This window comes from Sus scrofa, chromosome 6 (genome assembly GCF_000003025.6).
Source record: "Sus scrofa isolate TJ Tabasco breed Duroc chromosome 6, Sscrofa11.1, whole genome shotgun sequence".
Taxonomy (NCBI): Eukaryota; Metazoa; Chordata; class Mammalia; order Artiodactyla; family Suidae; genus Sus; species Sus scrofa.
The window spans coordinates 80,797,245-80,823,789 of NC_010448.4; the positions used below are offsets into that span (position 1 = coordinate 80,797,245).

Below are 26,545 nucleotides of genomic sequence, written 5' to 3' on the forward strand. Positions count from 1 at the left end.
GGAGTTTGAATCCCAGTTTTGTCATTCATTTGCTATGTGACCTTAGTGTATTGGTCAGTTATTGCTGCAATAAGGCTGCGTAACAAAACCACCCCACCCTACCCCCCACATACACACAGTATTTTATAACTGTAACATTTATTTTCTCACTCACTAGTCTATGAGTTAGTTAGGGTCTGCTAATCTGCACCAGGCCCTCTGAGCTGGGCACGGCTCCAGAATGTGGGCTGGATTCGGTCTGTTTCATATGTCTTCTCATTTTCCTTGGATGAGCAGCTTCCCCCCATCCAGGCTTATTTCTCTTGTAGTGAATGGGGGGTACACAAGTGGCCGAGCCAAGCCAGGCCATGTAAACTCAGGACGTTGCTTGTGGCACAGTTGCCCACAGCAAATCCACAAAGAACCCTGCAGATTTCCTTGGCAGGAGATGCAGGTGTGTGATCCCGTTACAAGAGAGGCAGAGCTGAGATCCCGCACCCAGCCTATCACACTCAAGAGAATCACTCCCTCCCTCCAGGCTTCAATTTCCCCATCAAACTGAACACCAGATATCTATGAGAGGAGTTCCCATTGTGGCTTAGCAGGTTAAGAGCCTGACATAGTGTCCATGAAGATGCAGGTTCAATCTCTGGGCTTGCTCAGTGAGTTAAGGATTTGTTGTTGCTGCAAGCTCTGCTGTAGGTTGCAGATGTGGCTGGGATCCAGCATTGCTGTGGCTGTGGCATAGGCCTCAGCTGCAGCTCCAGTTCTACCCCTAGCCTGGGAATTTCCATATGCTGCAGGTGCAGCTGTTTAAAAAAAGGAGAGAAGGAGAGAGAATGAGTGCTTTCTCAGAACACAGTTTCCCAGACCTGATAAATCAGAACTCTGGGAATGAGCCCTTGGAATCAGCTTGCTTTTTTTTTTTTTTTTTTTTTTTTTTTTTTTTTGTCCTTTTGCCTTTCCTAGGGCTGCACTCGCGGCATATGGAGGTTCCCAGGCTAGGGGTCTAATCGGAGCTGTGGCCACCAGCCTACGCCAGAGCTACAGCAACTCGGGATCCGAGCTCCGTCTGCAACCTACACCACAGCTCACGGCAACACTGGATCCTAAACCTACTGAGCGAGGCCAGGGATCGAACCTGCAACCTCATGGTTCCTAGTCGGATTCGTTAACCACTGAGCCATGACAGGAACTCCCGGAATCAGCATTTTTAATAAGTGGCTTACCATCACACAGATTTGGGAAAGGCAGGTCTAAATGAGCCCTCAAAGCCCCGAGGCTTTCTGGGTCATATCCACCCTCCCCCTCCTCTTTGTTCTAGGCTCCTTGATAAGCCCCACTCTCCTAGATACCCAGAGCCCACACACCTTCACCACATGACCGCTTTTTGCCAAATGAGAAAACAGAGGCCCAAAAGAGGCGTCATTTATGCAAAGTCCCGCTTCTAAGTGGCCTCAAGTCAGGTGTAAATTCAGGACCGCACAACCCCAAGTCTACACTGGAGAAGCCATGGTTCCTGCCATTAAGGATTTATGTGCTGGTTGGGAAGGTGAGACATGGACAGAGTTTACATACAAGATGGCATGAGTGAGGGCCCTAGGAGGGGTTGGTGAGTCAGGGAGATCCCAGGCAGAGGAGATCATTTCCTATGGGGAAATGGGAAAAGGCATGTCACGGAAGGCTTCCTGGAAGAGGAGGCATGTGAGCTTGGCTGTGAAGAATGGAGCGGTTTCTAACAAGCAGGGATAGAATCTTGAAGGGAGGGAAGTGCAGGAGGCTGGCTGGAAGGAGGGTTCTTTTTATTCCTCCTGGGCATCAGGCTCCACTACCACAGAGTCTTTGCCTATGCTGTTCCTGCTGCTTGGAATGCTTTTCCCCTTTAGCCCATCCCTTGGACCTCAGCCCATCTTCATTGACCTTCCTGATCTGGTCGCATGCCCCCAGCACCATGGCCCTCAAATTGCCGTGGCTGAGACTTTAGCCTCATATCTTTGATCATTTCAGTCCTGTCTCCCACTCGGCAGTACACGATGTCCCCTTTCCCTCACTGAGATTTTCCTGGCACCTCGCCGGGGCACACTGCAGCTCAGCGAGCATTTGCTGAAGGATCCAGAGAAGTGTGGAGTGAGGTGGGGTGTGGAGGAGCAGGATGAGGCTGGACAACAAGGCCAGGAACTTGATTTCCAGACACATGCATTCAGTGCTCGGTTTTCATCAGACCCTAAAATTCAATATATAAATATCTAGCTCACTGCCTTAAAAGGAAAAAGTATTTCTTTGGGGCAAGTGACTGGGCCTTGCTCGCAATCCCTTGGCATTCGCCGGGGCCAGAGCCGTCTTCTGAATTCATAAAGCCGTCACGCCGCCTTCGAACCACACTCTACCATTCCAGAAGGCCTTTCTGCCCCGTGTGCATGAGTACTCTCAGGGCCCCCAGGCCAGGAGGCCAGGCTGGGCTGTGTATCCTCGCTTGAAGGATGAGGAAACGGGAGCGGTTAAGCCGGTGCCAGGCCTCCCTCAGCTGGGAAGGGACAGACGCAGGATTCAGTCCGCTGTGCAGCGGCCGTGGTCCCCGACCTCAGAGGATCAGAGGGGGAGCCTCTCTGAGGAGGTGGCACATGAGCCGAGATCCGAGGGACAAGGCAGAAGCAGCTGTGCAGACCTTGGCGCGCCTGCAGCATTTCAGCAAAGCGGGACTCATCCTTCGGGTCGCCCTGGTCCTGGAGGCGGAGAGAAGGGTCTGGGCTTTGGAATGGGGCAACAACAACCAAAAAACTTGGCTTTGAATCAAGCCAAGCCCCTCACCCCAGACATGTCGCTCAGTTGCATCTTCCTTGTGGGCACTGCCACCTCCCCCTTGTGGGACTACTGTGGGCTTTGAGTTCATGCTCTCAAGGCATTTCACGGGCTGCCTGGGATGGCAGGCTCTCAAAATGCAGAGCTCCTTCTCGAGCCGCCGTGATCATCATTAACAGTTCTCATTTGGCAAGTGTGCAGGTGCCAGACACCATTCCAAGAATGATGAATCTTCCCAATGCTGTGAGGTGGGTCCTATTATCCCCCTGTCTTACAGGAAAGGAAAGCGAGGGCTTTAAGGGTTAAGCAACGTGCCCACAGCCACTAGGCAGCCCGTGACAGAGCCCAAATAATTACATCATGCATACTCAGGCCCAGTGTCGGCCAGAGTCAGGCCTTCCGCAGAGGCAGGGCAGGCTCTGTGCCTGGACCAGTCCACACCACAACCTGGCTAAGCACATGCAGCCTTTGGGGCCACCCACACTGAATGGTAGATTGACCCGTTAGGAAGATCCCCCGACGTCGTATCCTTGTGCGTGGTGTGCAGGAGAAAAAGGCATCCGTGCTGAACTTGACACACCTGCCCTCATGCAACATGCTCCTTTCCAAGCTGTGGGATCAGGCTGTCTAGGGAACCTTACTTCCCTGAGCCTCAGTGTCCTCACCTTCCAAATGGGCATATGTCCATCATCCGAGCTGTGCAAGGTGGTTGCCAGGTGAGTGATAAGGAGGACAACGCAGCCAGCACATGGCCGCTGGGCATAAAATGAAATGAGAAGGTGTGTCATTTACTGACTGCCCCTACAACAAAATACCACGAACTTAGCGACCGAGAAGGACACACAGTTCTTATCAGACAGCCCCATGGGTCAGAAGTCTAGCCTGGATCTCGTCAGGTTAAAATCAAGGTGTCTGCAGGTCTGCATTCCTTGCGGCTGTAATGAACGGTCCGTTTCCACGATCATACAGCTGTTAGCAGAATTCAGCTCCATGTGTTTGTAGGCGTGAGGGCTCCGCTTTCTTGCTGACTGTCAGCCAGGAGGTCCCCTGGGGCCAGGGGCCTCTCCCCAGTCCTTACCCGAGGCCTCCTGCATCTCAGAAGCGGCAGCAGGGCGTCCTCCTTATACTCCCGCTCTCTGGTCTGACTCTCATCTGGGAAAGAGTCTTCTCTTTTAAGGACTCAAGTGATTAGACTGAGTCTACCTGGATAATCCAGGATAATCTCCCATCTCAAGGGCCATAACCTTAATCGCATCTGCCAAGTCTCTTTTGCCTCCTAAGATAACTATTCAGCCATGTGGGGGATTAGGTCATGGACCTCTTCGGGGGTGATTCTAAGACTCATGGAAGCTAACCTAAGTCAAATTAAAGCACCTCAGGGTTCATCCCATGCAAATACCTCCTGTATAGACAGGAACATTGAGGCCCAGAGAGTGGCTGCCCAAGATGATACAGCAGGTCCCCCGCAGAGCTGGTCTCCAACACCCTGGCCAGGTGTCACAGCCTCTGTCCATGACACCACTCCACATGGCTCTCTCACAGAAAAACTTACAACTTCGCAAAGCCTTTTCTGCCAGCTGTGTTCTCCTCTGATCCTTTCGCCCTCCTGTGGAGCGGGCACACAGTGGCTGGTCTCTAGAACTGGCATGAGCGTGTACTCACCTACTTCTCTCCCTGGGGGTGGAGAGGATCAGAAAGAGATGGGCCAAGAGAGCCCCCATGGAGGCTCATGCCTGGAGAAAGGAAGAGAGAGGGAGAGGGCACTTCCCTCCCCAGGCCGAGCCCTCTGCACGCATCGTCCTCTTTGATCCTCCCAAGCATTCGGCAGAGGAGGCACTGCCTGCCTAGACGCTCAGCTAAGATTGGGTTTCACTGCCTGTAATGGGAAGAAAAAAATCACAGATAGCTGCTGCCACTGTAATGCTGTTTAGCAGTCAACCACAAAAGCAATGGCGTAAAGCATGAAGCACTTATCTAGTACATGAGTCTTCTGGTTGGATGGGTCGAGGCAGGGAGCATTCGTTTGTTTGCACTTCAGCTAGTCCGGGTCACTTGGCGGCTCTTTGGGTCTGGTCAGGGCTCTATTGCATGTTTGGGGTTGACTGCTGTCAGCTGGTCAGAAATAGCCCTGATGAGGACGACGGGGGCAACACCTCTGCTCCACGTGTCTTGGCCTCCAGCAGGTCGGCCTGGGCATGTTCTCTTGGCAATCACAGGGCACCTAGACAGCCAACAGATACATGGAAGGGCTTTTTCAAGCCTCTGTTTATATCATGTTTGCTTATATTCCATTGGCCAGAGCAAGTCACATGGCCAAGCCCAGAGCCAGAGTCAGAGGGAGACCATACAAGTTATAGGGCAAAGGGTGTAGATACAGAGAGGCAGTTAATACAGCCAGTCTACTGCAGTGGCGTAGACAAAATTGAGGTTTATTTTTCTTATGTGTAAAGGATGTCAGAAAATAGAAGTTATTAGAACTTAACAGAAAATAGAAGTTAATAGAACTCTGTGGAATCATTAGGGATCTAGGTTCTGCAGCACACAGCTTCTTGTCCTTCTAGGCCAAAATGGCTGCAAGAGCTCCAGCTATCGCATCCATGTCTCAGGCAACAAGATGGAAGAGGAGAGCGACAAGGGTAGGGCCCACTCCCTTTTAAGGAAACTTCCTAGAAGTCCCACATTTTAGCTTATATCTCGTTGGCACATTAAACACGTTGTCACGTGGCCACTTCTGGTTGCCAGAGAGTTTGGGAAAATGTAGTCTTTTATTTGTGTACCATGTGCCCAGCTAAGATCCAGGATTTTGTTCATTTGGAAAGAAAGAATGGATATGTGGTAGGCAGTGGTTATTGTCTGCCACAATCCATTTTACGGGTGTGGAATGTGGGCTGAGAGAGAGGCTTAAGTCTCCTAAGGTCGCATAGTCACCTGAGCATAAGAGAGCTGGGATCTGAACCCTGGATGCTGCTTCTCCTCCCCTCTTCCACCATCACCATCACCATTCACGAGCCTCTGCTGAGCCCTCAGCTACTCACAGTGCAGTGAGTGGCCCAGACAGCTACACGTGGCTGATGTCCCCTGATCCCTTACTCTAGGCCAAGTCCTGTGCTAAACACTTTACATGCAGGCCTTCATTTAACCTTCCCAGCATCCTCATCACCATCCCCGGCTGCCTAAGCCGCCTGATTCGAGGCCCATGCTCTTACTACCTTGCTAGTCCAGATGCTGGGATGGGACTGGGTCCCACTGGGCAGCCCCAGATGAGATTAGGATGGTTCTGCAGCCCAGTAGCAGGGGGAGCCATTGGGTGTTTCTGTAGCACAGGGCCCAGGGCCTGGCTTCAGCCTGCACAATTCCACTTATGGATAGGGCCAGACATTCAGGGAGAGAAAAAACCAGCCTGGGCTTTCATGTCAGGCAGGCCGAATCCTGATCCCAGCCCTGACGCTTATGAGCTGAAGCACCCTGGGAAAGAGGCTTGATCTGATGCTCACTTTCCTCATCTGTAAAGTGGAGGTGATTAACCCCTAGTCCATCTGATTGGGGCACCTGGGAGGCACAGCTAAACCTACACTGACTCAAGGCAAGAGTGGAGGAGTATATAAACAGCCAGCTGCCACCCCCAGTTCTTCTCAGGTTCAGAAAAAATTAATAGTTTATCTCCTGCTTTTTTTTCTTCCCCTCCAAAATATGTCCCTCAGATTGCTAGTGCCAAAACATAGAAACTACTATGTGAAAAAAGTGTTTTGAAGCCGACTAAGACAGAGACTGCCAGGTTAAAACAAGTTAGCTGGGTCTCTCCCCTGCAGGACTTCTCAGAGCCTGGAATAAAGGAGCATGAGGCCTAGAACTCTGTTTCTCAAATTTTTTCTTGGCCACAGAACACCTAGTTTCTATGAGGAAAAGTGCCACCCTAGCCCCATTTCTCAGCTTTTCCTTTTTTCTGCCTCACACCAATCTCTAAGACCTTTGGTCCGATCAGAAAGAAACAAAGACCCATTTTCTGAAAGAATTTTATTTGTGAAAATTCTGCTGTGAGAGTTATCATCGGGTCACCCAGAATCCCAGCCAAATCATCAGGAGTGAACTGCACTGCTGCAGGTTCTAGAGACAAACACTCAAAACAGCTATCCTGTCTTTAGCTGGAAATTTTGAGTCCGATCACGGGTACAGTGTTCCTGCTACAGACCCTGGAGCATGCAAGCACAATAGTAAACAATTGTCATGATGTTGCAGGCTGGCTGGTCAGCAAGAGGCCCCATGTCATAGCAGCTGGTCAAGTCACAGATGGGCACAGGGTCTGGGGAAGAGTGAATTGAAAGTAACTATCAGAGTTCCTGGTGTGGCTCAGCAGGTTAAGAACCCAACCAGTAGCCATAAGGATTCAGGTTGGATCCCTGGCCTCTCTCAGTGGGTCATACATCTAGCGTTGCCACGAGCTGCAGCGGAGGTCACAGATGCTATGGCTTGGATCCCACACTGCTGTGGCTGTTGCATAGGCTGGCGCTGCAGCTCCGATTCGACCCCTAGCCTGGGAACGTCTGTGTGTGGCAGGTGTGGCCCTAAAAAGAAGAAAAAAAGAAAGAAACTATCATACAGGATATGCTGCCTTCTCCTGCCTACTGGCTGAGGCCAGGTTCCTTAAAGAGCTAAAAGGGCGCCTCCTCTAAGCCACACACTGTTCCAGGCACTAGGGACATACTGCATAAGAGACACAGATCCCTGCCTGCAGATAAGACAGTGTAAACCGTATTAAAGAAAAGAAAGAGAGTGTGGGATGGAGAGTGACTGGAGCAGGGATTGGTGGTCAGGGAGGGCCTCCCTGAGGAGGTGATGGTTTAGCTGAGACCTGAATGAAGAGGAGGTGCCGGCCATGGAAGATCTGGGGCAGGAAGGTGCCAGGCAGAAACGCCATGGGCCAAGGTCCCAAGAAAGCAATGACCGCGGTCTGACTGGAAACAGAGAGGCAGTGTGGGTGGCACTTGAGAGCCGGGAGGCAAGTGGAGGGAGGTGGCCGGCGGGCCTTGCAGGCCACGAGGAGCACCCATGTTTTATTCCTGATGCAATGGGAAGACGCCGAGGGCCACCAGCAGGAGTGAAGGTGTCAGGGAGGCTGTGGGGTCTCAGATTCCTGGTGCTGGTGCCCGCTCCCGACTCCCTCTGAGCTCACGGGGTCTTCTGGTGACAGAGTTAAAGGCTGAGTGTGGGCATCCATCCTTAGAGCTCAGGGCTTTGGGAAGCTGAGACACGAACCCACACCCTCTTGCAGTAGCCAGGCTCACAGGCCACCTGACTTCCTGCCCTAGTCCTGGAGGACCCAGGAGGCCACCTTGTTCTATGCCCTGAGGGGAACAGGGTTCCCCGGAGGGAAGGCTCCTTCTTCAGGTCTCAGCTGATGGAGAGACTGGAAGCTCCCCCAGGGCTCGCTGGGGGCATCCGGGCCCCTGGCCACCTGCTCTGGTCAAGCAGGCCTGGCCAGCCTCCCCCTTCCCCTCTTGGCCACAAGCCTCCTTTGTGCTGGCTCCCTGGGGCTCCATCTCCTTGCAGGGGTCACGGGGCACCACTGACCCCATCCTCCTGCCGGTGTGCCCGGCTGGTAATTGAAAATACCAGAATTCCCTAAAGACCAACTTGCAGGGAAACCCGACACCTCAGGGTGGGCGGCAGGGCAGCGGGAGGGCTGGGAGCACATCCAGCTGTTCCCTTTTCTCCACCGTTAATCCTCCTGGATTCCAGGAGAAAGGCCAGCCCTGCTTGGCCCTCACTGGCCCGCCTTGATCATCTTCCCAGCAAATGCCTCCTCCTTGCCACGCCCAGGGTTACGGGGCTTATGGGATCAGAGCCGGGGTGAGCTGCTGGTAACCCAAGCCTGCCAGCTAAGCCCGCCAAGCCCAGACCCCCATGGCCGTGGGAGACCTGCCTCCACTGACAGCTGAGCGTCCAGAGCCGGGTGGGCGGTGGGTGAGTCAGCCAGAGCCGGCCAGAGTTAGCTTTGCAGCAGCAGGATGGGAGCCGGACCAGGCTGTCCTCAGAGGCCCTCTGAGGCCCACTGGTTTCCAGACCTTTCTGGTCAGCCTGATTAGCCGAAGCCAGTGGAGGGCAAAAGATCTGTTGGATCTTGGTGGGCCTGGGTTCAGATTCCAGCTCCACTGCCTGGTAACTTTGGGCAAGTCACCTCATGCCTCAGTGCCTCCATTTCCTCAGCTGTAAAATGGGTATAATAATAAAACCAGCCTCATAGGGTTGCTATGAATGTTGAATGAGTTAATTGACGTAAAGCCTCTGGAGAAGGGCCTGGCAAAGCGTGAACAAGGGAGTGTCTCGTGTTAGCTGGGGGGGCTTCCTTTTTGTTATTGTTTTTTGTTGTTGTTTTAAAGGCATCATGGGGCATCCAGGGGTTGTCCAGGTGACAAGCTTGTGTTTCAGTTGAGGAGCGGGTTGCCACCTTCACTTCAGTCCTTCTGTGACTCCCCAGTGCCTCCAGGACAAATCAACTCCTAGGTCTGGAGGTCTGCCCCCACCTGCCTGGGCAGCCCCATCCCTGTGCCTCTCCTGAAACTAACTACTTGTACCACTGAGTGAAGACTTTCTGAGCCTGTGGGCCCCAGAGGAATAGTCTAGACTGAGCAGAAGCCAGGCTGTGAGAAGCAGCAAGGTGGGTGGAAAATATACTAGACCAGGACTCAGCCGATCCAGACTCTAGTCCTGGCCCCACCGCTGCCTGCTGTGTGCCCTTGGGCAGGCGACTTCCCTTCTCTGGCCCTGAATCCACTCATCTTCAAAATGTGGTCCACAGGCCAGCAGCATCAGCCTCACCTGGGAACTGGTTAGAACTGCAGATTCTCAGGCCCTACCCCAAACCAGCTGAATCAGAATCTCTGGGGGCAAGCGAGGTGCCCAGCAATGTGGGTTTTAACGGCATCTCCCGGTTATCTCCTTATGCCCCCTCAAGTGGGAAAGTGGTAGATACATTCTACCGCTTTCTCCTTTGCTGGGAGGTGCAATTGCAGAGAGAGATGTGGAGGGAGCCGCTTCACCCCTGCTCGGCACTGGATCACCTTGGCCAAGTCCCAAAACGGGGGTTTGGATCCAGGAGCTCCATGCTAAGTCCAAGTCTCAGGGCTTCTCCGGTGCCTCGCATGGTGCCCAGCCTGGAGCAGGCATTCACTGGATTGAAACAGATATGCCTTCCCCTATTAGACTGCCTGTGCCCCCCACCCCACCCCACCACGGAAGGCAGAGACCCTGCGAGGTTATTCTCTTAAGCCCCAGCGCCCAGCATCCTGTGTGTATCATAGTGACTCTGAATTGACATTTTCTCAGCTTTCTTGAGATCTTATACAGCCTATGCAGGTTTAAGGATTACAGTGTGATGTTTTGATACATGTGTATATTGCGGAAAAATTGCCACAGTAAAGCTAAACAACTTCATCCCCTCACATAATTACCTTTGTGTGTTCATGAGTGTGTGTTGATAATATTTAAGATCTACTCTTAACTTCCAAATACATAATACGGTACTGTCAATTATACTCACCATGCTGTACATTAGGTCTCTAGATTTATTTATCTTATAGCTGAGAGTTCATACCCTTTGACTGGCATCTCACATTCCCCCAACCCCTAGCCCCAAGCCCCACTCTCTGGAAATATTCTCTTTTTTTTTTTTTTTGCTTTTTAGGGCTGCACCCGAGACATACGGAAGTTCCCAGGCTAGGGGTCGAATCAACTGCAGCTGCAGGCCTACACCGCCACAGCCACAGCAACGTGGGATCCAAGCTGCATCTGCGAACTACACCACAGCTCAGGGCAATGCTGGATCCTTGACCCAGTGAGCAAGGCCAAGGATCAAACCCACATCCTCATGGATACTAGTGAGGTTCGTTTCCAGTGCGCTACAACGGGAACTCCTCATGAAATAGTCTGGAGTTCCTGTCACCGCTCAGTGGTTAAGGAATCCGACTAGGAACCATGAGGTTGTGAGTCCGATCCCTGGCCTCACTCAGTGGGTTAAGGATCCGGCGTTGCCGTGAGTTGTGGTATAGGTTGCAGACACGGCTCAGATCTGGTGTTGCTGTGGCTCTGGTGTAGGCCGGCAGCAACAGGTCCAATTGGACCCCTAGCCTGGGAACCTCCATGTGTCACAGGTCTGACCCTAGAAAAGATGAAAGAGAGAGAGAGAGAGAGAGAGAAAGAAAGAAAGAGAAAGAAAGAAAGAAAGAAAGAAAGAAAGAAAGAAAGAAAGAAAGAAAGAAAGAAAGAAAGAAAGAAAGAAAGAAAAGAAAAGAAAAAGATTCTGAATTATATATTCCTCCCAATGGTGCCGAGCATCACACTTAAACCCTAACACGCATTTCTTCTTTCATCCTCATGGCATCTTTTCCAGGTGAGCTTCTCCATTGGACAGGTGTAGCAACTGAAGCTCAGAAAGGCTAAGAAAACTTGCTCAAGGTCACAATATTAGGGAGTGGAGGGGTGGGAGTTGCATGGAGGTCTGTCTGATTCTACCTCTGGCCTCCCAAACAGTGACCCAACTGCCCTTCCAGGGGCTGGATTGGAATCTCCTCAGCTGAGCCTTCTACAGTTCTAAGCAAGAAGCATTAGGTAAAATGCATTTCATGGTGGCTTCCTGAGCACCCCCCTCACCCATCCCTGGGGGCTCAGTGCACGTCTGATGCTCCTCAGACAGGCAGTGGCAGCATGCCCCCACCACATACAAGCCCCTCCCACCTTGGCGAAAGATCCCAGCATTCCATGGAGCCCAGGAGATGACCTCATTCGGCCCCTCCCACCAGAATTATCCTCAGAGCCTTGGAGGCAGGGGGTAACTCTCCCCGCATCTCCAGTGGCTGCGTTGAAAGCATCCCCATTGATTTCTCAGAGCACACATGTGTAGGCGCGGGCACACACACACCCAGAGTGGTGACTGTTCTGTGGGTTGTCTGAGAGGGGCCGAGAAGCTTGGGGTGGAGGGGGTGGGGGTTGTTTCCTGGGCCAGCAGGAAGGGTAAGCCCCCAGCCAGGATCCCTCAGATTGGCCAAGATCTGTGAAACTCCAGAAGGAACTAATTTTGTTGTTTTCAGTGGGGAGCTGACTACGACAGGCTGGAGAGAGGGACGACGGCTCGGGGGCGGGGGGCCCTGTCCATCCTGGAGCACAGAGCACTCAGCTCCACACAAAGGCTCAAAGGGAGGGATGGGCTGGGGCTGGAGACAGGGTTAAGGAGTGAAGGGAGAGGGCCAGCACCGAGCAGAGCTGGGGCAGGATAACAAAGCTCCAGGCACAGCTCAGCTCCTCACTAGCTGTGTGACACTGGGACGTCACCATGCCTCTCTGAGCCCCCGTTTCCCCTTCTGCGATTGTAGTTACTGATGCCCGTCCAACATTGTTGTTGAGAGAATCAAACAAGATGATGCAGGTCAGCTGCTCAAGGCCTGGTGGCAAGTGCCCCGTGACACCTGTGAACACACAGCAGTGACCACGTGCCAGGCACCACACTGAGCAACTGAAGTGTTTTCACTCCTTTGTCCTCACGACAGCCCCCCAGGCATGTTACAGGTAGGCTCACTTTACAGATGAGGAAACCCAGACACCAAGAGCTCTGACCAGCCCTCCAGCTGGGTCTAGCAAGTCCCTCGTTAATTCCTAGTGCGCGTTTACTTAGAACCAGGCGGACCACGGTAACCAGGGCTGCGCAGGTGCAGAGCCACCAGGTTCAGGTCTTTGCCCTCCATTGCGGTGCTGCAGGACTCATGAGCAGATCACTGAACAAGCTCCTAGCGTCAGTTTCTCCATCTATAAAGTGGGGGTGTCCATAGCCCCCAGCTCCTAGGGCGGTTGTGAGGAGTCTGTTACCTCTGTGTTAATGGGCGTTGAGGGGCTGGAACACTGCTTGGCACAGAATAAGAGCTCAGTAAGTGTTAGGTTAGCAACTTTATCCTTGTTATTATTTTACATGCACAGCCCTGAAGGCCCTTCAACTGACTTCATGGAGTGTGAGAATATGTTGCCTTGTCCTGCTGCTTATGTAGCTTCAAGCAAGTCCCTTTACTATGATTCTCAGTTTCCCCATCTGCAAAATGGGCTGAAGGAGGTCTGCTTCCCAGGTCATTATGCGGATTAAATAGGTTAATGTATGCTGAGGGCAGAGCCCCGCATTAGTAGGTGCTCAATAAGCCGTGGGTGGTGGGGCCCCTGCTTTGGCCTGGATATCCTGGGAGGGAACAAGGAAGACAGAGTCTCCTCATTTGACTGAAGAGGACACGCAGGGAGCAGGGTCCTTGATCTTTCCAGGAGGCTCGCAGCCCCTGGCGGGGCGGGGCGGGCGGGGCAGGGGGAGCCAAGCTGAGGGACAGGCAGCCCTCCCCAGGGTTGGGGGCGCGGAAAGAACAGAGGCACTTCAGGGACACCCTGACCAGGGTCCACGTCCTTCTTTATGGTGGTGCCACCCCATCTGGGGTCAACTTTCCACCACTCCTTGTGCTAGAGGGAAGCCTGGACCTGCTCAAGCCCCTGAGCTGATCCAACTCCAGGACGAGGGCTAACTGCAAAGGATGGGCAAAGAGCGTTCATCTGCAAGACCTCAGGGATCCCCCAGCTGGACTGTGACGCAGGGAAAGAAGTCAAGTTCAGAGAGGGGTGCCACTTATCCAAGGTCACCCAGCCAGCTCGCAGCAGGCCGGCAAGCAGAGTCTGGGTCTGGGTGCTCCCCCTACCCTGGGGACAAAGGGACACGGACAGAGCAGGAAGCAGATGAGGTATCACAAGCTCTAATCCTCCAGGAGCCCCTACAGGTCCCTGGCCCATGCTCATGCGCCGTCAGAGCCCCCTGCAAAGCAGGATTTGGGTGGGAAGAGAAGGCCCAGCCTCAGCCTCCTTTAACCATCACCGTGATGGACAGAACAGGGCATCTGCTTTTCGCAGACCTGCCCAGGAGCCAGAGAGGCTGCAGGAGGTGCTCCCTTGTCCCTGTTGAGTCCTCAGCCCCTACTTGGACCATGAAAACCTCAGGCCCAGAGAGACAAGAGACCAGGTCAGGACGCGTGGGCACATCTGCTCCTCCGCTGACGGGCTGTGTGATCTCAGGAAGCCCCATGCCTCTGCGAGCTTCAGGGTCTTCATCTGTTGGCAGGGCCAAGACTGCCCCCTCACGGACACTCAGCTCAGGACACACACCTGTGAAGGGCCCAGGGCCGTGGCCAACACATAGTAAGGCTTTGTGCAGGTTTATTCCATTTGAGAAGAAGGCAGAAAACAGGTTGGGGGCGTCTGTAAAGGACACAACCACGGAAACGGCTGCCAGCTCCAACTGCAATCCTGGGCAACTTGCAACCCTCTCTGGACCTCAGTTTCCACATCTGTAAAAGGAAGGAATGGAACTAAATTCTTTCTAAGGGTCCTTCTAGTACTAAACACAGCCTCCCCCAACTTCTGTCTGCTTCATCTAATCACCCTCCATGAGGGCACTAGCGATGCTGCAGGGAGGGACGAGTAAAGTTCCCATAACACACAGTTAGCCATGTTCACACATACAATTCAGTGGCATTTAGTACATTCACACTGTTGGGCAATGACCGCCTCTCTCTGGTGCCAGAATATTTTCATCACCCCCCCCCAAAAAACCCAGACCCAATATTCCCCCATTTCCCTCTACCCCCTAACCCCCGGCAGCCACCAATCTATTTAGGGTGTCTCTCAACTTACCCGTTTTGAATATTTTGTATAAATGGGACCATACAGTTATGTGACCATACAATTTGCATCTGTCTTTCACTTGGTCTGTATTTGAGGTTTAGCCTCATTGTAGCATATGTCAGTACTTCATTCTTTTTTACGCCTATATAATATTCTATTTTATGTGTATATCACAATTTGTTTATCCATTCATCTGTTGATAGACTTTTGGGTTGTTCCCACCTTTTGGCTGCTGTGAATAGTACTGCTATAAATATTCACGTACACAATTTGCTTGAGTACCTGTTTTCAGTTTTTTTGGGGACTATGAATAGGACTTGAGTGGCTGGGTCATATGCTAATTCTATGTTTAACTTTTTAAAGAACTGCCAAACTGTTTTCCTTAGTAGCTATGGGTTGGTGTTTTGTTTGTTTGTTTGTTTATTTGTTTATGGCCAGATCCACAGCATATGTAAGTTCCTGAGCCAGGGATTGAATCCGAGCCACAGCTGCAACTTATGCCAGATACTTTAACCCACTGCACCAGGCCAGGGATCAAACCTGTGCCTCTGCAGTGACCTGAGCTGCTGCAGTTGGATTCTCAACCCGCTATGCCTATGGGTTTATTTTTATGTTATTTATTTTTGGCCATCAGCTTTACTCACTGCTCTCTCCTTGCACATACAAGGCACTTTGCCAGTTTGTTGAAGGAATGAATAAATTTCCCAACTTCTCTGCTCCCCTGTCCCAGAGCCTGTCCCCATGTCTAGGATCTGTGTGTCCCTGGTCCAATAGACTGTAAGCTCCACGTGAGAATGAATGACATTTCATCCATCTCACTCGGGGCCAGACTAGAGAAGGGGCTTAGTGCATCTGTCTTGACGGGATGTGGCTGAGCTTCCCCAGTGATGGCTGGAGGCGCGGGTGTCCCTAATCTGAAGGTGCCCCATGAGAGCACCACCTGTGACCCTCCAAGGGTCCCTGTGCAGCCTGTCGCTCCCCAGGCTGGCTCTTCGGCCTAGACCAGATGCCTTTCCCTCTCTGGTCCCACGGCTCCCTGTCTGGGCACCTCCCGAGCTGTGTCCTGCCCAGCCCCTGACCTCTGACCTCTCTTCCAGCTCCATCTGCTGTGTCCATCATGCACCAGGTGAGCCGCACCGTGGACAGCATCACCCTGTCCTGGTCCCAGCCCGACCAGCCCAACGGTGTCATCCTGGATTACGAGCTGCAGTACTACGAGAAGGTACCTGTGCTCCCCGGCACTCTCCCCTCGGCACCCACCTCCCTCAGGGCCCCCCTCCCCTCAGCACCCACCTCCCTCAGGGCCCCCGTCCGAGGCAGGGTTCTGGGGTTGTACCATCCCGCAAGATGGGACATGCTGGTGAAGCATAAAGAGCACTGGCCTCGGCTCCACGCCTCCCTGGCTGTGAGACCTCAGGCAGGTGCATTGACCTCTCTGAGCCTTGCTTTTCTGCTTTAGGGGATCAGGCACAATCTCTGTCAATTGCAGTGGTCACAGCCCTTTCCCCACCTAAGACCCCTTTCATCTTGACTTCACCGGGCCTGAGGTTCTGGAAAAACTGGCTTTCCAAAAAGCTGCATTTCTTAAGAACAAGTTGTTTACCCGTTCTGGAGCAGACATGAGAAACTGCCCCAGAGCGCTTCTGCACAGAGGGAGGGGGCGCATCCTCCCCACGGTGCCCTGATTCCAGCTGAGAGTTTTCTCGCTTGCCTGAGTGCCTTTGCAGGAGGAGAGAGGGACTGCTCTTTGAGCTTTTAAATCAGACCTTCATTACTCCCTTCAGGGACCCAGGGTTGGAAGCCACTGGTGTAGTAGAAGGAGCACTAGATGAGGAATGAAAAGCCGCAGGTTCAAATCCCAACTCCATCCATAACCAGCCATGTGACCTTGGGCAGGTATCTTTCACTGAGCTCCGCTTTCTTCCTTGTCAGTTACAAAGAACACTACCTCTCTCCCTTGGGGGCTGTGCAGGTCAAGGACAAAAGGCAGGTGAAGTGCCCAGTATTGCCTGGCCCTCAACAGAGATGATCAGGCTTTCCCTTCCTCCCTCTTCTGCCCTGCCTGCTTCTCTGCGGGCGACGGCTACAGGATGCAAGGCCAGGTGAACTCAGCTCATCTGAATGAGGGCCCTGCCCAGGACAGAGGTGGCAGGGGATAGAGCAGCAGCACATCAGAGGCCCAGGAAACTCTTTTGACCCATGACTTTTTCTACCTGCTTCCTGCAGCACCAAGTAGCCCCCCTAGAGACTGCAAGGGTCCCTGGAAAGGGTGTCACTGGACTCCCATTCAGACTAAGGTGTAAATGATTATAGGAAGTGCATTAGTTGAAGCCCACTGGGAAACAGAAAAGACTTGAAAGGCTCTTCCTAACTACTGAGAGGAAGAGGCGGAGGCAGCTGTAGGCAGCCCCGCTGAAACCCCCGCCCCCGCTCCTGGGGCCCAGCCCGGCCCTTCAATTTTATTAACTGCTGCATCAGCCAAACTCTGGTGAGTCTCAGAGGTTCGTCAGACGCCTGTCCATCCGCACGCAGCTGGTGTGTGATTGTTTCCTTCCTCGTCCCCTCCTCTAAACGGTGCACTCCCCGAGGCCAGGGGCCACAGCTGTCCCGCTCACCACCTTCTCCTAGAACCCTGGGCCTGGCACCAAGGAGACACTTGGTAAATATTGGCTGAAGGAATAAGTGAGTGGCCTTGGTAGAGCGTGGAGATCTTGCCTTATCTCTGCTGTGTCCCCCGCCTGGCACACAGTAGGTGCTCAAGGTGTGGTTGGATGACCTGACTCGGGGATGATGTGAGGGAGCAGCTTGACCCTGGAGAGCCTGGAAGGAGCTGGGTACCAGCTACCCCCAGGCCCAGGAAGCTCCAGGCCTTGCAGAAGCCAACATTCCGGCTTCCTCTGGTGGGGACAGCTTAGCAGCTCAGAATTAAAAAAAAAAAAAAACTAATTAAGAAGCTTTATGATTAAATGAAACTGAAAGTGTTTGTCCCCGAAGACGGGAGCGGAAATGAGAAATCCCGGCGCGGATCCTGCCTACGACCCATTTCCTAGTGAGATGGGAGGGGCTGGGGAGGCCGATGGAGGTGTGAACCGGGAGACAGCCCTGCCCTACTTTCCGCTGCTGCTGCTAGGGCATCCCCAGGCCCCTGCCAGAGGTGGCCCGACCAGCAGGCCCTGCAGCAGCTGCAGTCACCACCTGCTCACATCTCCTGAACGCTCACCATGTGCTGAGCACGTCACCGCCGTTATCTCATCCATCCTCACCACAGTGCTGCCCATCCTGTTGGACAGGAGGGGAAACTGAGGCACAGAGAAGTTGTATAACTTGTGCAGGAGCACCCAGCTGCTAAGTGGCTGAGCAAGGATCTGGAGCTGTGCTCTCACTCGTCACCTGGCCCTCCTTCCGCCCAGTTTTCTCCCAGGGATGTTCTGGGGTGACTGTTAAGAGGTGGACAGGACCAGGCTCTGATGGAGAATTTAAGGCACAAATAGGGGGAGACCTGAGGTACAGCTGTGATAAGACACAGCCTTACACTTGTCTGTCCCTCCTCCCTTTCTGCCTGGGTGCAGAAAGAGGCAGCTTGGTTCTGCCATTGGGGAGGTGGACATTGGTTCATTTGAGATTCAATGTCACCAGCTTTGGGCTGGGCCCTGAGATGGGTGCTGGGAATACTCAGAGCAACCACATGCCTGGAGGCCTCAGAGACTTCACAGTGCAAGGGAAATGATGGGTTCAGACACAAATGGCCATTAGACAAGATGTGATACGAGCCACAGAAGGACGAGCAAAGGTTTCATGGGGGAACCTAGGAGATGCCCATAATCCTGGCATGAATGAGAGGAAATCTTCATTTAGGTGACATTTGAGCCAAGCCTCAAAAGATGCTAGGAGTTCACCAGACAGACAAGTGATGAGAGCAGGGTCATTCCAGGTGGCAAGAACAGCACAGCACGTGCAAAGGCCCTGGGGCAGGATGTGCCAACTGCATTCAGGGAACAAAGAGAGCAGATGTGGCAACGCAAACAAGGGAGAGATCAGTAGGAGAGGAGTTTGGAGAGGGAGGTGGAGTTTGGTTGTGGTGGACTTTCTCAGCCTTTGGAGTCTGGATTAAATTTGACAGAATATGATAGGAAGCCATTGGAAGGTTCTGGAATGATGTGATCAGACTCAGATTACTTAAAGATTCCTTAACTTGCTATGGGAAGAAAAGACTGCAAGGGGTCCCAGGGACACGGGTAGAGCCAGCACAGGACTCCCATGGGACACCAAGTGAGAAATGATGCTGGCAGCAGAGATGGTGAGAAGCTGACAAATTCGGACAATATTTTGGAGCTCAGGGGACCAGGGAAATGGGAAGGGTGACTCCCTGTAGACAGTGGTGCCTTTTCCTGGGGGCAGATGTGGGTTTGTGATGTGCAGGTGTAGGTGCTGTGCTTGCCAGGCTAGGGAAGTGTAGCCAAGCACAGACAGGAGAGCATGCAGAGGAAGCACAGAAGTGAAGGACAGAGTCCAAGAAAATGTCCAGGATTTGAGGAGAGAAAGAAGGAGTTGATGAAAGTGTCAGAGGAGACGCCACTGGAGGGTAGGAGGAGAACCAGGAGTGGTTTCTGTCCCTGACATCTCAGGCAAGGCTGTGACATCCCATCCACCACCCCTCCCTTCTGGAGCCAGCCCGCCTTTGCTGAGGAACAGCTGGGCTGCTGATGGTGAGGTTTCTTTCTGCCAAGTCTACAGCCGGCTCTTATCTAACACTCCGGAATCCTCCTGGTGCCTGCAATTGACTTCTTTAACGAATGCTCCAGATCCTCCCAGGTAGGGAAGTGAGGAATGGAGCCCTGCAGTCCCGTGTGGGCCCCACCCCCTCCACCTTCCCCACTTCTCCTTTCCTTCTTTAAAAAGGGCTCTTTTGGAGCAGGCTCTCCGTTTGGCCTTTCCCCAGCTCCACTGGGACTTCCCAGCCTGCCCGGAGCCCGGAGCTGACAACCACTTTGCTGGAAGGCTTCTGGATGCTGCTGACAAATGGTGTTAGCCAGACCAGGCCTGGCCGTTCCCATTGGTTCTGGCATCCCAGGGGAGGTGGCCTCCTTTGGCAGCTACCCCAAAGCACACAGGTTCACGCTCCCTTTGGCTCCCCAAAGCTCAAGAAGAGTCATTTGTGAGGCGGATGGGCCCTTGTAGGCCACATCGATTTTATGTGTTTATTCAGCAGAAACTTGTACTTGGCAGAAGTGAAGGGGAAGGATATTCCAGACAGAGGGAGCAAAGGTTGGGGGAGGAGAGGGCGAACTATGAAAGTCCAAGCTATATTCAGGTGGTTGCCCAGTGTACAGGGAGGTTTGTTCACTCATTCATTCACAACTGCATTCATTCATTAATTCATTCAATGAATGCTGAAGGCTTATTCTCTCACAACGACCGTTGTAGGCAACATTTACTGAGTCTTTATGTGTGCTCAGGACTATGCTAAAAGCTTTGCCCTTTTTTCCCATCAAATTCTATAATCACCCTGAATGGTATATAGTAGAGTTATCCCACTTTAGACATGAGAACACCAAGGCTGAGAGGGCTTAAGAAGTGCACCCAGTGCCTCATTGGTCTGTTGCATAAGGACTCTAAGCATTAGTAGTGGATTTCATACTAAATTTCTTCCTGTAATCTGGAGTTCCCATCATGGCTCAGTGGAAACAAATCCAACTAGTATCCACGAGGATGCAGGTTCAATCTCTGGCCTCACTCAGTGGGTTAAGGATCCAGTGTTGCTGTGAGCTGCGGTGTAGGTCACAGATGCAGCTTGGATCTGGCATGGCTCCAACTGTGGTGTAAGCCAATGGCTACAGCTCCGATTTGACCCCTAGCCTGGGGATCTCCACTTGCCGCGGGTGCAGCCCCAAAAAGATGAAAAAAAAATTTTTTTTAATTTCTTCCTGTAATCAATTGGTGCATAATCCTTATTCAGATAACGGAACTTCAACAGGGAGAGAGGGAAGGGAACTGATGGCTGGAAAGCACCTCCCACGTGCCAGGCACTACCTGGTCAAATTGCATCTTCACAACAACTCTAAGAGGCTGGCATTTATTGTTCCACTTTCCGGAATAGAAAATAAGGGGCTCAAGGTCACAGTGCCAATAAGTGGAAGAACTGGCATTGGAAATGACTTCCAATCCCCTGCTCAGTCCCTTTGCCTGGCTTTAGAGAAGGGATCCACCCAGGCTAGTTCTTCAATTTCCCAAGGCACCTATGCCACCAGCAATTTCCTCCTATTTCCCTGATATAATCAGAAACTTTAAAACTTCAACCTGCAGAATCCAATCCCCTTGTCAAGCCTTGACCCCATCCCGTGCTGGACGGTGGCCTCTAGTGGCCGCCTGTGGTACTGCATCCCAGGTTCAGTGACTGAATTGTTAGTTCATTCCTGTCAGTAGTTAGTGAGCATATACTATAAGCTCAGCCTGAGGGGGGTCCTGGAAATAAACCAGACAAGGTCCCTGCCCAGGAAGCCTGCAGTCTTTAGAGAAGACACATGTATATCAGAATAATGAGTGGGAGAGGAGACAATGGACCTGCAGTCTCTGGCTGGGTGGTATTGTGCTGAGTCTTGAATGATAAGTAGGGAACTAACAGGCAAATGAGGAAAAGGTATTTCAGACAAGGGCAACGGCAAAGACTGGGTGTTCAGGGAAGGTTGGATTGCCAAATAAAATACAGGACATCAGGGTACATTTGAATTTCTCAAGTTAAATTTTAAGTATGTCTGAAAGAATGCATGGGACATATTTATACTAAAATTATTCGTTTATCTGAAATTAGATTTAGCTGAGTATTCTGGGGTTTTCTTTTTCTTTTTTCTTTTTTCTTTTTTTTTTCGCTTTTTTTAGGGCCACACCTGCAGCATATGGCGGTTCCCAGGCTAGAGCTACAGATGCTAGCCTACCCCACAGCCACAGCAATGCAGGATCCAAGCCGCATCTGCAACCTACACCACAACTCACGGCAATGCCAGATCCTTAACCCACTGAGCGAGGCCAGGGATAGAACCTGCCACCTTCATGGTTACCAGTCGGATTCATTTCCACTGTGCCACAATGGAAATTCCTTTTTTTTTTTTTTTTTTTAGGTCTTTTTATAGGGCCACACTTGTAGCATATGGAGGTTCCCAGCCTCGGGGTCGAATCAGAGCTGTAGCTGCCAGCCTCCCCCACAGCCACAGCAATGCAGGATCCAAGCCGCATCTGCAACCTACACCACAACTCACGGCAACACCAGATCCTTAACCCACTGAGCAAGGCCAGAGATCGAACCCATGTCCTCATGGATACTAGTCGAGATTGTTAACCATTGAGCCACAATAGGAACTCCTCTGGGTTTTTAAAATTCTGTTTGTTTTAATTTGTTTTTTTCTTAATTTTATTTTTGAGACTAATCTTTTATATTACACTGCAGACTTTTTTTTTTTTTTTTTTTTTTGGTCTCTTTAGAGTCGCACTTGTGACATATGGAGATTCCCAGGCTAGGGGTCAAATTGGAGCTGTAGCTGCAGGCCTAAGCCACAGCCACAACAACACAGGATCCATAGCTGCATCTGCGACCTACACCACAGCTCACAGCAACGCTGGATCCTTAACCCACTGAGTGAGGCCGGGGATCAAACCTGTGTCCTCATGGATGCTAGTCAGATTCCTTTCTGCTGAGCCATGATGGGAACTCCGATTCTGTTTTGTTTTGTTTTTCTAAATCTGACACCTCTACCAGGGAAAGGGGAAGCAGCTGCTTATAGCTGGAGCCTACAGGACCCTGGGGATGTGGCAGAAGAGAATGGCAAAAGCCAGGTCACAGAGAGTCTGGAATGCCAGGCTAAGGAGTACGGGCTTCACTTTGTGATCATTGGGAAAGGCCTCTGCATGCAGGCCCTGTGCTTTGTGCAAAACACAGCCCCATCCCTCTGGAGTTTACAGTCAAGGCAGGGCCCAGGATGATGGGACATAGCAGAAACCCCCACCTGTGGCACCAACTGCAAATGCTCCAAGGCACAGAGAGCAGGGAGGCACATCTGGCTCGGAGGTCAAAGTGGCTTCCTGAAGGAGGGGTTGAGCGATCTGGCTCCTATCTGCTGGCTCAAGACTTTCTCTAGGCTGCTGCCCCCACATCCCAAGCTCCTTCTCACCTCCTTGCCTTTGCACCTGTTGCTCCTTCTCAGGAACACCCTCCCCCTTCTTTGCCTGGGTGACTTCTATTTGTTCTTGAAGATTCCATTCCAGGAGTTCCCATCGTGGCTCAGCGGAAATGAATCCGACTAGGAACCAAGAGGTTTCAGGTTTGATCCCTGGCCTCGCTCAGTGGGTTCAAGATCTGGCGTTGCCATGAGCTGTGCTGCAGGTTGCAGACACGGCTCAGATCCTGCCTTTCTGTGGCTGTGGTGTAGGCCGGCAGCTGCAGCTCCAATTAGCCCCCTAGCCTGGGAACCTCCATGTGCTGCAAGTGTGGCCCTAAAAGGAAAAAAAAAAAATTATGTAAGATTCCATTCCAGTTTCCCCTACTCTCCAGGGAGCTTTCCTTGATGTCATCGGATATCCCCCACCCAGGCCAGGTCACCTATGATTATTATTATCCCCATTTTAGGGATGAAGGAAAAGAGGCAGAGAGAAGTTAAGGAACTTGCCCAAGGTCACAAAGGTACTAAGTTAGGGTTTGAACCCAGAAAATCTGGCTCCAGGTTGTGATCTTAACCTCTACAGTGTAACAAATTGTAATTACATTATTACAATGTCATTGTGCAATTACATAATAGAACAGTAGTGATAATTCTTATCTGTAATAACACTGGTCACACTGAATTTGTTTCATGAGTTTTCAAGGTCTCTGGGTACCTGGACGTGACCATGATTAACATGTACAATCAGGTGTGCATTTTCTGCATAAGGGTTCACAGCTTTTCATCAGTTTCTCACAGGGGTTCATGATCCTCAAAGGTTAAGATCTCCACACGATTTGCTTTTCTAAACTGGGCTCTCCAAGGAGGCCAGGGCTTGTACTTTACCCGCTATGGGTCCCTAGTGCCCAACCCAGGGCCTAGTGCAAAGAGGGCATTTGGGGAAGGTTTGCTGCGTAGCCAACAGGTGCTCAAATGAGTTGAGTGCATCAACTCAAGCACTTCTCCACTGCATCAGCTGGATCTCTGTCTTGCCTCAGACTCTTCAAGCCACCCTGGGCAGTGCTCAGGTCAGAACTGACATTCTGCATCTCTCAGAGGAGGGAACACTAGGTCCTGGGTACCCTAAGCCATGGATAGTAGAGGTGGCTTCATGCAGGAGCCTGATTTTGTGTCCCAAAGCAGCCACCAACTGATTTCTGTCACTTTGAGCATCATTTTCCCCTCTGGCCCTTAATTCTTACCTCACTCAAATGTGCTGAGATTGAAAGGGGCTTCTTCCACTTAATCCATAGAGGCATGGGGCAGGGCAGGGGGACAGAGGTGAGTAAAGTGGGCCCTCTCTCTGTGGTCTCTAAGAATCTGTCTACTCCTCAGGGTGTGCACACAGTGCCCACTCAGTATATGTGTATTAGTCAGCTGTTGCTGAGATGATGCTGCAGAACAAACAAGTCCAACAGTCCAATGGCTTACAAGTGGCCATTTTTCTTGCTTATAGGTTTGTTTCTGTAGGTCAACTGAGGTGGTGCTGTTTCAGCCTAGAAATTAGGTCAAGGTCTTCTCCACATGTTTCTCATTCTGGAACCAGCTATTACCCAGGTTAAGCCTCCCCATGGCAGATGGCAGAAGTACAAGAAACTAGGTCAAATCAACAAGCACATGTAAAAGCCTCTACTTGCATCATGCCCTCTAGAATATTCCAACAGCCAAAGCAAGTCACGTGGCCAAATTCAGCATCCACAAGGCAAAGAAATGTACTCTGCCTTCTTTCATGGGAAGTGTTGCAAAACCATATGCAAAGGGTTTGGGTGTGTGATTCCATTACAGGGAGGGAGTGAAGAATTTGGAGCCTCAGATGTCTGTCCAATAGGCACACCTGCCCCAAGTGGCAGGAGTGCTCAGTGGACTCTGGACAACCACCTCACTAACTGTTTTCTCTGTTCCTCGGCAGGAGCTGAGTGAGTACAACGCCACAGCCATAAAAAGCCCCACCAACACAGTCACTGTGCAGGGCCTCAAAGCCGGCGCCATCTATGTCTTCCAGGTGCGGGCACGCACCGTGGCGGGCTACGGGCGCTACAGTGGCAAGATGTACTTCCAGACCATGACAGAAGGTAAGCAGGGTCAAGGAGGCAGGAGGAGGGTGTGGACTCTACAAACAGAACAAGGACCATCATTCCTATAAAGTGCCTTTGTGCAAATTAGAAAAGGCATCCCCCCCATCTTGTAGATGTCAGTTCTCCCTCCTTCTTTCCTGGGTGAGAACCTTTGTGCACTGTACAGACTGCACAACCATATACAGAAGCACTGTTTCTGTGGCCCAGAAGGGATATGAGCCATTACCATCATGTCCTTTCCCAGGACTCTTAGGAGCACAGCCTAACTTGCAGAGCCATTCTGAGCAAGCTACACCATTCCCAGATCCAGTTTTTCTCAACTATAAAATGAAAGTGTCATAGTCAACCTGAGGGAGCAGGTTTTATCCATACACAACTCGAATGACTTGCATTTGGATTGAGAAGAATTCTGAAGCCATGCCTGAGCTCAGCAGGGAGAAGTGCTGGGATTGATTAGTAATGTCTGCCCTGGGCAAGCAAATGGGAGGTTGCAGCCCTTGTGCTATGAGTCTCTGAGTCTGGGGCCACATGGTCCCTAAGCACCCTTCCTGCTCTCATAATCTTTGAGAAGCAGCATAGTTAAAGAATATGGGCTCTGATGCCTGACAGATGGAAGTTATAAGTGCTGATTTAGCTCTAGCTGTGTGGCCCTAACCAACTCATCTTACCTCTCTGAGCCTTAGTTTTTTCATCTATAAGTGGGGATAGTAACAACTATCTCATCATCATCATCATCATCAAACTAATGCAAGGATTGGGGAGAAATATAAAGGACCTATCACAGGCTAGGACTAGGTCTCACATAGTTAGGGCTCACCAAATGGTAGTTAAGGTCATAGCTGTCATTGCTGTAAACCTGGGGACCCTTTCCCCAACCAGCCAAACTCCAGGGAAGAATATTTAAGACCAGACTCCAGCAGCCCTTCTTAGCATCTGCTTCAACCCCTGAGGTCTGCATGGACATCAACCTTTGCCTAATCTCAGAGGCTCTTGGACCCCTGAATCCTTGTCTTATCACAGAAATCCTCTCTTATAGCTCCCCCATCTCTCCCAGTACTCAGCTCCTCTGTAAAATCCCTCTTCCTCACGGTCAGCATTCTTCACCTCTCTAGGCCCTCTTGCACGTTGAGTGTCACTGACCTAGGAACTAGGGGACTGTCCTAAGATCTTTATTAATTCAACAAGTACATAATGGTGCTGAGGACCCAGAAGTTACCTAGTCCCTGACTTCAACTAGCTTCCGTCAGGTCATGCAGGCAACAAGAAGTAGTAATAATAAAATTTTAAACAATGAAGATGTTGATGGCAGTGAGAATGTACCTACTGGCTTCTAAGAGTCAGACCAATGTAAAATGAGATAATGCATTTTACACATTATCTCATTTAAGCCCATGGCCTTGGGTCAAACAGACATGGGTTTAAATGTTGGCCTTGGCCACTTACTGTGTGACCTTAGACAAGTCACAGTTTTGCTAAGCCTCAGTTTGCTGATCTATTAAATGGGGTGATTACAGGCAGTGCATCATAGGACTGTTCTGAGAATCACACAGGTACTTAGCGCCATGACTGACACTTAAAAACAGTAAGAGTTAATACTTGCTGAGTGCTCACTGTGTGCTTCAAGCTATTCTAAGTGCATTACACAGAAACCCTATGAGATGGGAACTATTATTCTCCCCATTTTACAGATGAGAAAACTGAGCCACAAGAGGTAAGCCACATATAGTAAGTGGCACCACTGAGACTCAAACCCAGGGAGTTTGGCTTCAGTCTATGCTTTTAACTGCCTTTGTATATTTGTCAGCTTAT

General features: G+C 51.4%; 1 protein-coding gene and 1 long non-coding RNA gene across 6 annotated transcripts in view; one reads left to right on the forward strand and one right to left on the reverse strand.

Moving 5' to 3' along the window:
• Positions 1-26,545, forward strand: part of EPHB2 (EPH receptor B2) — a 200,882-nt gene that overhangs the window by 148,147 nt on the left and 26,190 nt on the right. For 3 of the 5 annotated variants that reach the window (XM_005656047.3, XM_021095499.1, XM_021095500.1), the window contains exons 6-7: positions 15,570-15,694; positions 24,571-24,733. In XM_005656047.3, coding sequence (XP_005656104.2) covers positions 15,570-15,694; positions 24,571-24,733 — 288 coding nt within the window. The remainder of the gene's footprint in view (positions 1-15,569; positions 15,695-24,570; positions 24,734-26,545) is intronic. The other 2 variants (XM_021095501.1, XM_021095502.1) reach the window with 1 other exon arrangement.
• Positions 1,392-7,222, reverse strand: LOC110261112. The gene is made up of 2 exons (XR_002344939.1): positions 3,444-7,222; positions 1,392-2,702 (listed from the first exon to the last, which is right to left on the reverse strand). It is a non-coding gene; the product is annotated as an uncharacterized LOC110261112 (long non-coding RNA).